The sequence below is a fragment of the Lonchura striata genome, chromosome Z, assembly GCF_050655825.1.
Source record: "Lonchura striata isolate lonStrDom1 chromosome Z, ASM5065582v1, whole genome shotgun sequence".
Lineage (NCBI taxonomy): Eukaryota > Metazoa > Chordata > Aves > Passeriformes > Estrildidae > Lonchura > Lonchura striata.
The window spans coordinates 65,416,386-65,434,173 of NC_140740.1; the positions used below are offsets into that span (position 1 = coordinate 65,416,386).

At 34.4% G+C, this 17,788-nt stretch overlaps 1 protein-coding gene across 1 annotated transcript in view; it reads right to left on the reverse strand.

Annotated features, from left to right (window-relative positions):
- Window positions 1-17,788, reverse strand: part of CNTLN (centlein) — a 218,847-nt gene that overhangs the window by 25,160 nt on the left and 175,899 nt on the right. Inside the window, 4 exon segments of the mRNA XM_085568035.1 lie at window positions 7,613-7,686; window positions 8,942-9,020; window positions 9,022-9,056; window positions 9,058-9,126. Of these exon segments, the coding sequence (XP_085424161.1) occupies window positions 7,613-7,686; window positions 8,942-9,020; window positions 9,022-9,056; window positions 9,058-9,126 (257 nt within the window).

Below are 17,788 nucleotides of genomic sequence, written 5' to 3' on the forward strand. Positions count from 1 at the left end.
TCCTTATTGAACAATTCATGCTTTACTGACCATGTTAATGATGTAAACTGCAGTACCAGCATCTCTGTCATTTATCTTCAATCAGATGATCAATAAAAGGTTACAGTCACCTCTAGGGCATGCAGAAATGGTAGTGTATGTGTGTAAGTTCACTATTCTCAGGAGGATGAGACAGAACTACCAGTATAATTTTCAATGCTGTAGCAAATTGCCTTAGACTCACACACAAAACCTTGTAAATAATTAAACAACAAACAACATAAAATACCCCAAACCAAACAAGAACAAAACCCCAAAACAAACAAAACCACAAAAAAACAACTCTCAAAGCAAAGTAAAATCCCAAAGCTTCAACTGCATTAATTGTAATATGACACAAATGTCTGCTTCTGTAAAACAGGATACCAAAAATTTTAGTGACATGTCTACAGAGAAAAATTAAAACCTCTTTTAACTTATCTGATATGAAGGATGTATTTGCACAACCAATGTCTTCAAAGGATATTTGGTATATTTTTCAGTATCATCACTTTAATGCCTAAAGAGGTTTTCTTTCAAAATTCTGGTATATCGGTGCACTGTTTGTTGGGAAGTATTTTTAGAAGTGGTCAGAAGAGTGGTTGTGGCAGTATCCATCCCTCTGGGTAGTGCTGTGCTAGAGGAGAACGGGACAGTTTTCCTTCGCTGTTGAAAAGTCTCTATCAGCTTCACAGAACTCTGCCAGCTTTCTGAACACATGGCGAGACCAGTGCTGAGTGAGGGGTCAGTACTACATGAAAAGTAACAGCTCATTCAGAAGGAGACATAATTCCACCAGAAATAAATAAGGTAAAATAAAGAAACTGGTGGAACAAGCTGCTGGCCAATCATCATTTTCCGCTTTTCACAACTTTAGTTCAAAGCAACACTTTTCTATCTAAACTCCTGTGTAGTTCCACACTTCAGTATTGTTGCTCTAGTTTCATTTTTTTACTTCTCTATGCCATCTGAAAGAGAACACTGAATGGTCTTTATGCCAGATAGAGTAGTGCTTGTTTCCTAAATAGACATGAATCAAAAATTACAAAAGAAACAAATAAAAACTCCAGATATAAAGCACATCAAATACAAAATGTTACATTTGAACTGATATAGAGACACAAATCTATATACTGTTATTTATAATTTCAAACAAGTCAGAAAAAATAATCTAAAAAAGGAAAATCTTGTTTATAGAAGGCATGTACTGTGAAAAGATAAAATGGCATCCTAAGTGCTGCTAAACAGTCACTTTGTAGTTACAGGAAAAGGACAAGAATATGTATTATTTCCTTTTTCTACATGAAAGGGGGTTTTCAAGGGCTGGTGCTTTCTGGCCAGACATGTCTCCATCTGTCATAAATAACTTACATGTGTGGCAAGAAATTTCTAGAAGACATGTACACCTGTCAGCTTTCTCCTGTGCTCTATTGTGAAGACTTTTGGGGGAAGAGAAGGCTCAAATTCACTGAGCACAAATCTATTCAGTGTAATATAAGACATAATCTTATCTGAAATTCTGTGACACTCACTTGCTACTACACTTTGAAAATATTGACTCCAGCATCCTGCTCCCTCTAATTTCTCTCCCTTTTTTCCTATGTTCATTATGAGAACACTGTATCATTACCTCACAGTCTTTAATTCTTCTTGCCTGCCTTGACTACATCCATTTCTGATACATTTTACCTCCTTAATGCCATGACTGAGATGAATGGCTTTTTATTGATGTCTGTGGCTGGTATCATTCTAAATACATTTTACTGCTCACTTCTCTCTGTGGCTTCTATGTTATAACAAAGTGATCTTTCAAGAACTCTTGCCATTCAAGTGATTCATTTAAATCAAGAGCATTTGAAAGTGGAACATTATATCATTCTTTTAACATTTGTTGGTTTCAGAGAAAGTGCTGTATGTTTCTTTCTGGTTTTCTTTTCTTGCAGACACCCAGAACTGAATGATCTCTACAGCCTTAATCTTTAATAGAAGCTTGTCGGATTTACTTCTAATGATGACTCTGTAACTATCCTGGGAAACCTCCCTTTACACTTCTCCCCAGAACTTCACAACTACTGAAGTCATCTCTACTCTAAAGCATTCATCCCAGCTTCAAAACCTGCCATATGCTTGGGAAAGGCTTTGCAAGTTCAGTGAGTGCCAAGCACACACCTAAGGAGTGAAAGCTTGTTTTTACCACTGATCATGAGATATTTTAATACAGAATGATACTTCTTTTAGATTTTTTACAATTATCTGTGCCACAATCCACTAAACATTAATTGTGGTGATCCTATATCAGTACATTATGGTAGCCTTTAACAGAAGTAGTATTTAATTGGTTCATATGATTTTACAACATCTGAATGTGCAAACTACATCTGGAATAAAAGAATTTTATTTATTTGAGTTCCCAGATTTACAATTATCTTCTTTGATAGTAGGAACGCATATGAATGAAAGGCATATTTCTAACACAACTTACCAGACAGATATCTTGGTGTATGGATAAATGTAAGGTAATGCGATCCTAAAGAGTCAGAAATAGTAACCGTTAATTTTCCTTCTCTCACCTATTTATTCTGACCCTAAATGTGCTTCTTTTGGAGATCCCTTCTATAATAAAAACAAACTAATAATATTTATTGATGTTAAACCACATGACTGAGCCTCTGTCAGCACAAATGCATAAATATACAGCAATCTGCCAGCGGAAAGTATTATAATGGATGCAAGGCAATGTTTTTGTTCCAAGGAGACACAGCATCCCCATTTGCAGAGTGTAGGATTACTTCAGCTTCTGCTTCAAAAAGACTAAAACATTTTAGCATAAATATAAAAGTATTTAGGTTTTGGAACATACAAATTACTGGTTACAACTATTTCACATCTTCCCATATGGATCATTAGTACAATACATTTTCCCAACAAAATACAATTCAAACACTGCAGAGCTGCCGTAGATTGAATTAAGTGAACCACAAAAAATAATATGAAACAAAATTAGGCACTAAGACCAATAACTAAAACATCCTAAAATCACTAAAAACTAAAATTCAAAATAAATTTAAAAAAAAAAAGCTTCACTGTATCACTGGTTTTTGTCTTACTCATTGCTCTTATTCTGCCTCATGGCAGCTGCATATACATCATTATATAAATATATATGTGCCTTTTATTCTGAGTGACCAAGCCAATTTCTCCTTGATTTCAATTTAGGACAAGTGATATAATGTAGGTGGTTTTTTGTTTTTTTTTTGGTTTTTTTTTTTTTGTGTGTGCATGAGATAAAACATAGATTTATACCATAATGCATAGTCAGTACACAGGACTAGGCTCTTATTCTCATAATGAGAAGAAAAGTCATGACCTGGCATCTGTGCTAATGGTGCCCAAAATGTGGTTCAGACTGTGCTGGTGCTGCTTTTTAAGGTGCAGTACCTGAAACACCTGGTGATGGTGTCAGTGGTGATTGTGCACAGGTTTGTACATGGGTGAATAGATGTTCCTGGGTGTGAGCTGTTCAATGACACACATAGACTGCAGAGAGACTAACGAAAGCAAAGCAGGTGATTTACATGCCAAGAAATTAGGAAGGAAACAACTGTGGCCATTAGTGTCCATTCCCAGATGACAGCAACAGAAATATGCCTTTAGAAGCCAGTGCAAATCCTAAAAAGGGGTTGGGGAAAATCCTAACTTATGATTAATGAATATACTGTTCTAAACCCTATTCTAGAGATGTGTTATACAAAGAGTGCCGACAGAAAGGGAGCTTTTCTGAATGTTTTCATTATTGGAATATGACTTTTAGACTCATAATGAAGTCACGTGAGAAAAGATTTTATTAGGCAGCTTTGTTAGTGTGAGATGTCATATCCCAAGGAGTGCATGAGGAGGGAGGAACGGCAAGTGCTGCTGTAAAAACTTAGGCAGATTATTTGCATTTTATTAAAAAATAAATTTTGGAGACTTCGGGCAGTAATCTGGATTGGGCTACCTACCATACTGTACGCACGCACAAAATTATTAAGATTTTTCTGAGATGGTGTGTCTTACAATAAGACACAGTAAATGAAAGCCAGGGGTAGTATAAGAAATCATGTTTAAGTTACATGAGAAGAAGTCATGTATTGGGTTAGCTATAAGTTTCCTATGATGGGAAAAAACTCAAAAACGTTGCTTTTGTTTGAGTTTTAGGGGGAGTGTTTATGATTATAAGAAGAGAGTGCTACTGCAAAGAGCCAGACACAAGAAGACATAAACACTCATATGTGAGGGATAAAGTGGGTAAACGCCTCATCACTTGCCTTGCAGGATGTAAATACACATACACATTGAGATAATCATACTTATTTCCCCCTAAATAAAATAAAACACTAAAAGCTTAAACACCTATGAGACTTCTCCCAAGCCCAAACAGTAATGTGTAATTCGTCTGATACCTCTACACATGTGCAAGTAGCAGGTATTTTTGTGCAGTCATGTGAAAACTCTCTGCAAACAGGTTCTTAACAGGCCAGAGAACATTTTTCTTTTATCCCAGTGTCAGTTATTGAGATGATTTATTTTTATTATTTCATGCTTTAGTGAGAACAATCTAGTGTTACTGTATAAATACAGAGACAACAGATTAAAACCTCAGTTCCTGGTCATTCAAGACATAGATTTAGACAACAAGTAATTTTTACCAGTTATGCTGAGTTTATAATACAGTCATATTATACTTTCCTATTACATGATTCTTGTTTACATAACAACATCACTATGCAGACATGTCTCTTAAATCATAAGCCTCTTAGTAGTGGTCTAGTTTCTTGACATAGTAGTTGATAAAACAAGGACACAAACTCTGACTGGTATCTGTGATTTTCAGGAATGCAAGAGTATTTATCACTAACATATTAATAATGTTGTAAAGCTGACAGATATGAGACTTTTCCAAGTCCATAAGAGTATGGAAAATAAAGGTACAGATGAAGTGAAAACAGAGTTGTGGCATCCTTTATCCTTTATTACACTTTAGGGGAATCTATAAAATGACAGTAGGAAGCAGCTAGTGCTTCATTCAGTCCCCCCCAAAATTCTAGTGCAGCAGTAAAATGGCGTATGCCAGTAATAAAAATAAAATGTCTATGACATTTTAAATGTTATCGTACTGTCACAGTAGAATAAAATTAGCTTGAAGAATGATCTGAAGGGATATGATGCAGTTCATTATGTATAACAGCAATAGCAGCAGTTTCCCAGGGTTCATAAAGGTTTCTCCATTAAATTTACCTCCAGTCAATAATTAGGAGTCCACAAATAAACCTAGGCAATTAAATCAATACTGCTGGGCAATTATGTTTCAAAGTCCTGGCTCAATGGCACAAAAAGACACTATATCAAACTGCAATATTAAGTGATCTGATGCAATTTTCCACTGAACGTTTACTCAGAAAATCAGAAAAGGGCAATCCTGCATCTTTGTTCAGGATGCAAATGGGTAGCACAGTTTGCCAACATGTAAAACTTAGCAGTCTGTCTCTTACGAGCAAAACCCTGCAGAAAGCTTACATTTCAACATGGGCTTTAATTTGCTGATCAGAAATATTACCAAAACTTACTAAAAGAAACCACAACCAAACTCTGCAAGATATGACTAAACCATTTTAAAAGGCACAGAGCTGTTCCATGAGCTGCTCTCAAATACAGATGAATAAATCTTAACTGTTTCCATCTATATGCCTTAGCATGGACAGAAATGAAAAGAAGAGCTGGCTGCTCCCCAAAACCACTATAATCCTCTTGCAATTCTAAAAATGGTCTGCTTGCCAAAAATTACCTCTACCCTCAGTGTTTCTTCTGAGGAACCCCACAAGATGGAGCAAAAATCACAGAAAATCACTATTAACTTGTACGCAAACATTCATGGCTAAGAACAATGAGATCTTCTATCCTTATATAACATTTGCAATCTTAATATACCTGGTTTGATTCAACAATTCCTTCAATCTCCATCCCCTGGTTTTTGCTGTCTGTCTATAGTAGATGAAGAAAAGTGATATAATTCTGCTGAATAATTTTTTAGCTATTTACCAAATAACAATGAAAAACAGAACAAGAAGTCTTCATTGTATTCTATGGATCTGGTTAATTATTTGGAGCACATAATATGAACAGAATCTTGAAATTTATATATTTTTTAAAAATAGATAAAATTAAGGCAATTAAGTAAATATAAATAATTGTGCTTTTAATGTTGAGTTTCATGTAGCATTATGAAGTTTGATTAAAATGCCAGTCTTTTTGACAAAGCCAGTAAAAGCCCACCGATATTTCTATTTCCTCTGCTGCAGCAATTAAGCAGTCTTCAAGTTTTGATAATGAAAGAGGGAAAACCTATCATTTCTTAGGAATCTGGTCACAGGATACAATCTCAACACAAAAGTTATTGATGGTTAAATACATAAATTCAATGTGTCTGTTTCTTTAAAAGGGCTTTCAAAATATTTTCAATCATTCATATTCTTAACTACTACATCACTAATGGATCCATACTAGTGAATATGCATTATGCAGTGGATTTACAAATCAAGTTTTATTTCTTTCCAGACATCAGCTGCCCATCATTTAAATAAAAGAGAAAACTAAAAATGTAACAGAAAAGTTTTAAGAGTCAGGATATGTTGTCAGTGATGTCCAAACAAAAGCTGACTATGGGTAGAAAAGCTGGGCTCTCACCTGCCAATAAACTGCCCTTGATCACTTACAAGAGGGGAGCATCCCAGCAGACTCTGTGTGTATTAAAAAAAAAGACTTGAAAGAGAAGAAAAAGTATCACACAGGTCACAGCAGCAGTCTCAATGGACCCCTCAGGGATTTCTGCTAGTCTCAGACTTGTCATCCTCTATGCAGCTTTCCTCTCTGCCCAGAAAATGTCGATAGGAAAATGTTTGAGGGGCCTCTGGTGGAAATTTTTTCATTCTTTCTGCATTGACAGGATGCCAAATCAATATTTACTTCCCACTAACAAGCTGCTCGAGGTCTCAGTAGAAAATATTGTAGGGAATGCGAGAAGACACGATAATAAACAGCTGTCTGGCTATGAGGAAAACATGAATTGACTGGAAACAGGTCCACAGTAAAAGGTCACAGAAACCCATGAACTCCTCAGGTGTCCATAACAACTAGTAACTTTAAAGGCACATAAAAAAAGTCTCTTTTTCCTAAGAGGTATGAGAGAACAGATAATTTTTACTCTAGAAAGCATTATACAGTGTTTCAATAATTCAATTAACACATTTGCCAAGATCTGTGCTGGTTTTCTCTAGCATTGTTTTACTGGTTATGTTAGCTTAAGTTAGCTGTTAAGTTAGCTATCACAATCCTTGATTAACATCTCTTCAGTTTTACACAGTAACTCTGATTTTAAGAGAAATACAAAGGAAATGCCACAAAACAAGGACTTCACATTGCTCATCACAGTATAGTTTGAGACTATCAATGGCACCATAATTACAAGTACAATGTATTAATTAAAAACTAAAAACACATAGCTAATCAAAGCAGAAAGTTATAATTCATTGTGGGATTCTATTGATTGAGCCCCTGTGCTTCAAGAAGTTTCTGTATATGCTGTAGCCATTCTTTAGTTTTTCCAAATTCCATTTTTGTTTCTGCTGTTTCCTAAAATGAAAAACATCAGGAACAAAAAAGGAAATGTGTAACTGGGTATACGTAAAATACAGAGCATGTGGAAGTTGGAATCACATTTGCAAAATTAGTTTTCTGAAGCATAATCATCAAGAATCAGTGCTCTATTAAAATCTATTAAACCTACCCTTGTCTGTTCATGCCTCTAGAAATAGCATAGCATGTCTTTTCATATGAATATACAGGCGTACGTGTAATCTATGTCTAAATTTTATAAGTTTAATAAATGTTTCTGAGTCTACACCCTGATAGAATATATAGTGTATGTGTAGTGTAAATTCATCTCCCACCTAATAAATTTGTTTTATATTTATAGTTAAGTATGTTTACGTGTTTTACACATATATTCACAGTGACTAAAACAAAAAGCTACAGGATGTAGAAATTACTTTGTGAATGAGATAAGCTTGGAACAATTCTGTCAAAGTGAATCGCTTTATAGGATTGTATAAATGTAAGTAAACAGGGCAGGGATCAGCCCATTTTATTTGTATTCATGAGTGTAATCTCTATCAGTGCATACACATATCATGCACTGTTGTTTCACCAACAGGACACCATCCTTTTTGTGGCCACTTTATATAAACCTAAGTCATCACCACAGTGCTGCTACAGGCCAATAATGGCCAGCTCCTAGACACTTGCTAAAGTAACTGTACAGGCTTTTTCATGTATTATTTGATCAGGACTTAATAAATCTGGATAAGAAACCCACCACTGCATCTATTTAATAGAGTGATTTGATGAAACACTATCAAATATTTCATAGTAAAATGTATGATAGAATCAACAAAAAAGGCAATGAATTCACACAGAAACCATCTGTCTACCAGAAATACCTTTAATAGGTATCACAATTCATAGAGGAAGTATAACAAAATCAATCTGGCACACCAAGACACACTCTAATTTTGTTTTCTTTAATGCAGAAGTCTATTTAAAACATACAATCCTGCCAAATAGCCTCACAATAAAGAAAAATACGGAATAATATCTCTACATACACATGCTCAAAGCAGTATCTGTATATTTATGCATGCTGTAAGTCTTGCCACCTTATGAATCTCTAGCCTGACCTTTTCATTCAGATTAAATCCTTCTTGATTTCTGTGCTGTATCTTGCACAATGAAATTCCAGTTGTTACCTGCAAATTCTTTTCTTCAAGGAGGATATAGTCAGCATCTTCTCATTTTTGCTTTTTTTACTGAAGTCCTTATAATAACTTACCTGATCATCTCCTTCTTGTAGTATTTTGTAAAGATCAGTGGTTGAAACATTAAGGATAGACGTTGCTAACTGAAGACTTTTGTGAAAGACTGTTTTTGCGTGCTTTCATTTCTCCATTTTTTTTTTGCCAGTTTGATTTTTGTTCTTAGCTTTTGTACACTGTGATGTAACTCTCCAGTTAGAGTCTAGAAGACATAAGCAAAAAATACTCTACTGTCATTTTTTTTAATAGTGCAAACAAGATGGAAAAAACAGTATCATTTAGATTAAGCTCCTTTAGATGGGAATTATCTTCACTCTGTATTATTGGTTCAACAGGATATGTGCTGGAATAATAAATAGCATGCTACTTAGAACACAAAACATGAATTAATACAATAAACAAAAATGTTTTTAAATGTACATACTGTTTTGGAATGTCTTCAGAAAAGTAACTATTCTTATAATGCCATCATTAGTAAGACAAAGCAGCTTCCACACAATCAAAATCTTTTCCTGACCCAGTCTAACAAAAATGTTCTTGAAATAAGAATGTGTCAGGCTTCACTGTGGTCAAATAGAATGCTTTTTTTTTTTTTTTTTTTTTTTAAGCTTATTGACATTCTCTGCATGCAGAAACACCAATATACCTCTTTATTCAAAACTTGAAAATTTGTTTCCCACCAGGAGAGGCTTACTTAAAACTGTCCTGGCTACCAAGCTCCTATCTTACCTATTTCTTAAGTTCTTGGGTTCAGTGAAATAACACTCAACATCTCAACATCAGTGTAATTCATCAGTTTTATAATTGAAGTAAGTTTGGTTTAATATTTATATAACTATGACAAAAAGATTTCATCAAAATCTGAGCAAGACAATTTCATTTAAAAATTGTTGACTAACAAACAAGAGTACTAATCAATTTTCAGAAGATTCTCCTAGAATATTCAACTTCCATGACCCAAGTAGTACCATGATTGTCAGCACAAACAATTTGGCTCAGTTGAAAATGAGCAAAGAAGGTTTTCTTTTGATCATCCTAGTGAAGCTCGTCTTATTAAGATACATCTCAACAGTAGGTGATCATCTCCTCTTTTTCTAGAGAATACCTTCATTTCATAGAAACTGACTACAGGATTATGAAGCCTGTTTATTTGCATTTTGGGTAAAGTATTCTACAGTCTCTAGTGTATCTGAAACAGTAATTAGAGAGCATTTCCTAATACATTTCAACAAAGCAGACTCATCCAATTCCAAGATTTTTTTTCCTACCACTTCCCAACTTAACATTTTTCTGTATTTAATAAAATTTAATCATTAAAAATAAAAGCACCCTACGAATCTGGGGAGAGGAGGTACAGTGAAATTTGTCCAATTTTCTGATGCAAGTGTGGGTCCCTTCATCCACAGAATTTCCAACAAACTATTTCGGACATAAACCTATCTGCAAGTGCAGAGCTGAGAAGAACAAAGAAACTTGAAATGTAATGGGCAGGGACTTATGGCAACATGAACTAAGCTTATAGAAGGAAATAGACTAAGAGAAGAGGGAGCCTCAAAAAGAAATGCACACACTATGAAAAAAGATATAGTTAAATCACATGTTTTTGTAGCATTTGAAATGGTCTAACAGTAAATTGGCTCTTGAAACATATAGATGTATTTGACAATGGAAAAATAAGTTCAACCCTACTTTTTCAATCCAATTGAATCAGCTTCCCATGTTTTAAAAAGAGATCTTGCTAAGGCATAAGGGATCACTCCAGAAGATGCACATGTGTAACCTGAGGCAAAGAGGAAATGTAAATTAAAGGAACAAAATAGCAAGAAAATCACCTGCAAAGCCACTTAGAAAGACTACAAAAAATGACAAAAAACCAAAAATAGACAAAAAAGCACATGATAATAAGCAATGTTAATCATTTCCTCGATTGCCTTAGAAAACACAGAAAAATTGCCAGGCAATAGTAATTTTACATTATTACATAAATGTTATTGGTGTATCCAGATTCCAAAAGAAGTTAATGATGAATGAACAAGCTGATAGCAGTAGTGGAACTCAGAAACTGCAGCTTCAGTGTGATTGTCTTTTAGTCCACGGTTCCAGAAAATAAGGTGCTAGAAAGAAAGTTATCAGAAAGACACTGAAGAATCTGTAGCATCAATTTGAAAAAAGGAATAAAAAAATGAGAAAAAAAAAGAATAAATAAAAAGCAAGTTTAAACAAAAATCACAGAAAGAGAAAATTACAACTAATAGATTTTAATATGCAAGCATACACTTTATATATAATCACAGCAGATCATTCATATGGAGAATTTGCACTTCAATTTCTCTGTCCCTTGAGCAGTTCAAATACACTAAAGCATATGAAAAGCACAAAGCATATGTGAAAAAAGAGGCTATTTTATGGACATTAATACTAGATAGATTCTGAGAGACTAGCTATTTTTGAACCTCCCTCCTTCATGTTATAGATATAATGTTTTGATATCAATTTTATCACTAAATAAGTGCCTTGAGAATTATAGTCTTCCTGCAATTTTAAGTTGCTTTTTTCTTCTGTTATTTTCTCATCCATCATATGCTAATATATTAATGGGCTAAATTGTTTACTTATTAGTGATTTAATTTATATGTCAGTTCATGCTCCAATACAGAAATGTTCAGTCTCAAGCCACACAGCTTTCAGAAACTGAAAGACCCATTTCCAAATCCAAAAGTACAATGACTCAAGAGTTAAACAACACAGGTTTTGCTGATGAGTGTGCTGAAGGCAGTATAACTTTGTTCTGTGATTAAGAACAATTCTGGAGATTAAGAACAATTCAATTAAATGATTTGAATTGAAGATTCAATTAAGAACAAAAACATTCTGGAGCTAGGTGTAGAATTTTGAACTAAAACATTTCCCTTGGTGTGTTTCAAAACTGTTTAATTTTAAACTAATAAGCATATGTAGGGATGTAAGCTACATGAAATCAGTGCAGTGCATTACTTCTGTGCTACACTGATTTATAACAATGCCTGTATTAGTACCAGTAATACTAGGATTTGAGATTTTATCTTTGGTTATTTTCTTTTGTTGTCAAATGTATATGCTATTTTGTTAGCAAAGCCATTTTCCTAACTTAGATGTTACCATCAGAGTTATTCCTGTGGGACACACTTTGCTGCTACCAGCCAACTAGAATAGGAATTCTTGATTAATTCCTGAAACGAATCTATACTTCTTGTCAGACCAGTGCAACTACCACTGATCTGACAAGAAAAAAAGAAGCTTAAAATTCCAACAAAATTACCTTAAAGTTCCTAGTCTTTTTTAATCATTAGCAATTGTTGAATTACCAACCAACTCCATATCATTTCTATAATATACATTACAGATGTTGGGCTAGAAATAATTCTGAGTTATCTCCATGATAAGCCTTTTCACTTTATTTTCACTACCTCAAATATTCATTCTTAAGAATATATTGTTTTCAAATTTGGCCGCAGTATATAACCACTTCTTAGAACTGCATCTTTTGCCAGTTTTGAGACGTAAAAAGACAAAGATTTTCTTTCAATTAGAAGGTCATATTTAATTAAACACTCAAGGAAGTCTTGGTGGCACAAAGACCCTGACAGCACACTATTAATAAAGCCTTCACATCCCAAAACACTGACACTCGTTGATCCTGGAATTAACACAATTTGATCAATGGCCCTAAGTAATGCTGGATGACCAAGGCAAGGCCAAAAATTTTTCCTTTAATTACCATGTTAATTTACATAATATTATTGTTTGTAAAATTGTAAGTTTGTAATAATGGTCCCAAGACAAATTCTGATGCTAGCTAGCACTATACCTACGTACAGCCAGACTTCAGTCTTGCACTGCTGCAGATCTCATGTCAGAGGCCATAGCTCACGAGTCATGGATAATTTAAAGTCTTACTGTATTTTGTACTATAGTAATAACAGTGTGCTGCATCTGGCTGAGATAGCAGAATCATCAAAGTTGGAAGAGACCTTCAGAATCGCCTAGTTTTTAATCACAGTGGTCAAATTAAGGTTCAGTTTAGCTTTGGCTCTTTCTGTCCACATACTTGACAACATCTTTGTACTTCCACCCAAATTACCTGTTCATCCTTCCAGAGATGCTACACTCTTTTGTTGTCACAAGTTCAAGCCTAAGGTCTCTGTTAAACCAGAACAGTATTTTTCCTGCTGGCTTATCTTACAGCACAAATGGAGATGTAGTTAATTGTCTTCCAACAGCTCCTAAGGTGCAGTGTTTGGGATTCGTAAGTAAACCCATGCTGATAACATACCAGCCATTGCTAGGCAGCACGGGCACAGTGTCAGGGTATTCTGTTTCTCATGCTGCCACCTGGGCATGTGAGCTTGGGATGCACACAATGGGGAGAGGGAACCAGATGGGATAGACAGCTGGCCCCAAGTGACCAAAGGGACATTTTCCACATACACCACTTAACAATAAAATCTAAAGGAGGTGGCGATTTGTCTGCTCAGAGCCTGGCTTGGCATTGATCTGCATTCCTTGGGGGATTTAGTCTTCTTTCATTCCTTCATTAAACTGTCCTTACCAACACACAAGTACACAAGTTTTCTCAATTTTGCTTGTCCTATTCTTTTCCCAGTCCTACTGGGGCAAGGAGCAAGTCCCTGTCAAGAAAGAACTATGTGGTGTTTAGCTGCTGGCCAACCACCACAGCTGTTGGCCAACCAACCACAAACACATAGGAGAATATAATACAAGAACAATTTTATATGTAGTATTGTGTGTGTAGTTCAATATGGAGATGTCCTTAGATACAAGTAATGTGTTCTTAGAAACTCACTTGTTTTGTAGATTATAAAAGTATATGGATATAGTTCAAAGTGTTAAACCAAAAATGAAGTGGAAAATCTTTTCTGAAAAAAGGCTAGTTTCCTAAAGAGTCAAAAGCATTATGAAGATGTCTGTAAATAACAAGAGCTAAATTTCACTGAACTGAACACTGAGTTAAAGAACTCTACTTTTGTGGTGGAATATTTATTGCTGGCCTAAAGTTATTCTGCAAAAAGACTGAGAAATATTACAACCTCAAATACCTAATAATCAACAAAACAAAACAGAATGAATAGACAAAATTACACAAAAAGATGATGTCATACACCATTTTAGCAGCTGAAATAAGCATTCAATGAAAGTATAGTTATTTGTTCCTTATTCCCTCTCTAAAAATGACTTTCAAAATACTTTCAGTAATAATGTTTAAACAGATACCACAGGATGACTGAAAACACTTCTATAGTAATCTAATTTTTAAAATATGTTATTTATTTTATATTTATATATGTTATTTAAATTAGCTCAGCTCCTTTACTTGAAAAAAAACACACTTTCTAGGCATAACCTTTTTTATCAGCAAAGGGACAAGACAAGACACAAAAACAGGCCACTACAATGGACTTGTTTTGCTTAGGGCTATAACATGTAGCATTCTCACCCAAGGCAAAGAAAAAGCCTCAGGAGGTTGATTTAATTCTTATGATTCTCACAGATTACATGTCATTTTTAGAGACTCAGCAGATGCCCTGAAAGTAAAGATGTACAGGACATACAGACTAATCTTCACCAAGTTCAGTATTCAAACTTCTGTGGCAAAATATTTAAGTGGCAATAATATTATTTTACCAGTGTCACAAAGGCCACATTTATAAGGTGATGCATTGGTTTTATTTACCTTCTGCAATTATAGTTTCTGCTGTGGTTCCATAATTTATTAATATACATGTTCAAACATGATGTGTCTCACAGTTTGTGTACTTGGAGGAATTAAGATATTTTATTATCTTTTCTATTAAGAATAAAATAAACAGACAAGACATTGAATTTCTTAAACTCCCCCAAAATAAAAAAAAAGATACATTTAAGAGAATATTAGTGTGATACCTAAAAGCTAGCAGACATGCAAAGTTTCAAAGGCTAATTTAATAAGTACCTGAAAGGAAGAAATACATCCTCTAAACCTAGATATCAGACCAATATATATGATTTAAATTAAACAATCTTATGTTGATCAGCACTGAGAATAGTGCTCACAACTACACAGAAATAAGTGAAAGACAGAAGCACACATGGCCTGGAAGAACTGCCTCACCCAACAACATGTAAGGACTCCAAATATAGAGAAATTGCAGTCTGAATGTAAAAAATAATGTGATATCACAGTTGCATCTACAAACTGATTTTCCACAATTTCCTGATTTTTCAATCGACGCAGGCAAACCTGAACACACATCAGCCTAACTAAGATTCTAACAGACAAGATCTGAAAGATTCATTGAAGTAATTTAAAATATTATCATTCTCTTCTATGCTAGCAGCAAAAGTTATCTCCAGTTTGAAGTCCAATATCCTAGCCTAGTCCTTCCTTCTTCATGGCTCTGAGCTATGGATGACAGACTGTGAACTAGAAAAGGTGAATTCTGTAACATCCCAAACCACCTATCTGAAGAAGTGTATACAGATTTGCACAGTATTCCTTTTTCAACTACTAAAGCTAAACCTATTGTGTTTTTTCTGAAAACCCCTCAACTAACACAGTATAAAAAAGGCCTTAGACTATTTTAGTCTAAAATTTTAGTAAAAATTTTATTATTTTACTAATATTTTAGTATTGGCATACAAAACTTGAGCTTCCTGGCACTTAGCACTGCCGACCCCAAAAACCCAGTTAAAATGTAGTAAGAATTATAAGATACAGTGATAGGAATTAGTAACTGCATTGTATAAAATTTGATAATCTGATCCCTATCAAGGGCAAGATTTGAATTTGTAAAACTATATATGCTATATGCTGGCATAAATTGTGCTATTCCTACTTGCCATTAGGGGTGGAAGCCTTCCTTGGCTGGCTCACCACTTCTCCAAAATTGAGCAAAATACCATTTGTTCTGGATTCAAAATGATTAAAAACAAATGGTTTCTTTATAACCATATATTTCTGAGTACAAAATTGAGAATGCTCTTTTGACTGCATTTGCTTAACCATCTCCAGGTGCAGAAAACCATAGGGAAGAATACAGAAAATATTTCAACCTGTATTTGACATTATAAGAAATGGAAATGGAATACATTGTGCTATGTTCTTAAAAAAAAAAAAAATTTCTTTACATATACAAAGACAAATTACTTAAATCATGGACAGTTTTTAATTTTAGATTGTCTTCAAAACAAGCCACACATGCAAAGATACAGCAACGGACTTACTACAGCCAATTACAATGTAGTTAATTTTCAGTAGAGAATACATTCTTAATGGTACACTTACGTGTTTTAAAATTCCCTGTGTAAATAAAAATTAAGGGGCTTTGTACTATTGGTCAGCTTTTTTCTCTTTTCGTTTTCTAGTCATCTCTTGAGAACTGCGTAGATATCATATTTTATGTCTGAAATATTGTCTTAAAAATCTGCTTTTTTTCATTACATTCTTTTTAATACCTTTAAGTAGAAATTATTGCATCACCTGGACAACTTATTTATAGAATATACAGCAGCTACCTACTAATATGAGGGAACCATAGTCATATATAATTTTACAGCTTTACAATTATCTAATCTCCCCAGTACATTAAGCTTTAAGACTGTCCAAAACTTGAACTGTAGACCCATATGTTTTCAGACTGATGCTGTTTGTTAAGTATCAGCAAACACTCCATAGTTTTCATTGTACTGTTGCTAAATTTTCAGCACAATTACCATGTTTTGTGACCTATAACAGAGAAAAAAATAATAGTTTTCTTTATAGCAGAGAATGAGTTGAAATATGTATAATCAGCATGGGATGACAGGCAGAATATTTCTGTCAAAATATATTGGTTTCTAAAATTCTATTTATGTCAAATAGGCAATAATAATAATTTAAAGTCCTATTTACTTCTGCATTTAAGTACTACCTCATTTATACTAATTTTTTGTCTATATTCTTTGGTTTCAACAGAATTTCTTCTGATTTACACAGGTGCTAGCAAAACTACCATCATTCCTTTAAAACTTCATATATTACAGCTATTTACAAAAGGGCAAAAAGAGGCACTGACAGAAATTAGAGCTTCACACATGTAGCAAGAGATGCCTGGGATCTTAGGGAGTTTATTATCTTGAACAGTTAGGGCAGACAAAGTCAGCACAGTTGTACCAGATGTAGCAAACAAAGATATTCAGGGCAGACCAAGAAATACTGAGGTGAAGCAACACTCCAAAGGTCACACAGCAGGTCAGTGCAGTGACCAAGATGTGAAGAACACCATGATTTTCTGACATTCATCTCAGGGTCTAAGCTTATGCTATCTTTCTGCAGAAACACACAAAAAGCCTAAGAACTTTAAAACAGATGCTCTGTATAAAACCACTGCACTGCTGAAACAAATGTATCCTAAACCAAATTTAAGAGGTCATCTCTGGCATTACTTAGATTATTTTAAAAATCCCAGAAAATTTACCAACTGTGTTTTCTTAAAATACTGTATTTTGTTTGGTTTCTTAATGATTCTATCTTCCTAGAGTTCTTCCTACTTCTCTGTAGTCCTTTTGGCACCTGCCTTGGGGAATCCCCTTAACTCCCAGCTTCCTAAGTTACTGTGGACACTTTACAAGACCCTCTATATGAATGGGTGCTTTATGTACTCCCTGCTACAGCTCGCTTTCCTAGCAATTTGATTGACATGCATTAAACAATTATTTCTACATGAACTCTTACATAAATCATTACTGGAGACCTTTTTCCTCCTTTCCAAGTTTTTCTAGTTTTCTTGGATTTTTGCCAAAAGGATTTCTAATCACTTCAAGCCTAGAGTCTTCAGTATGTACTCATA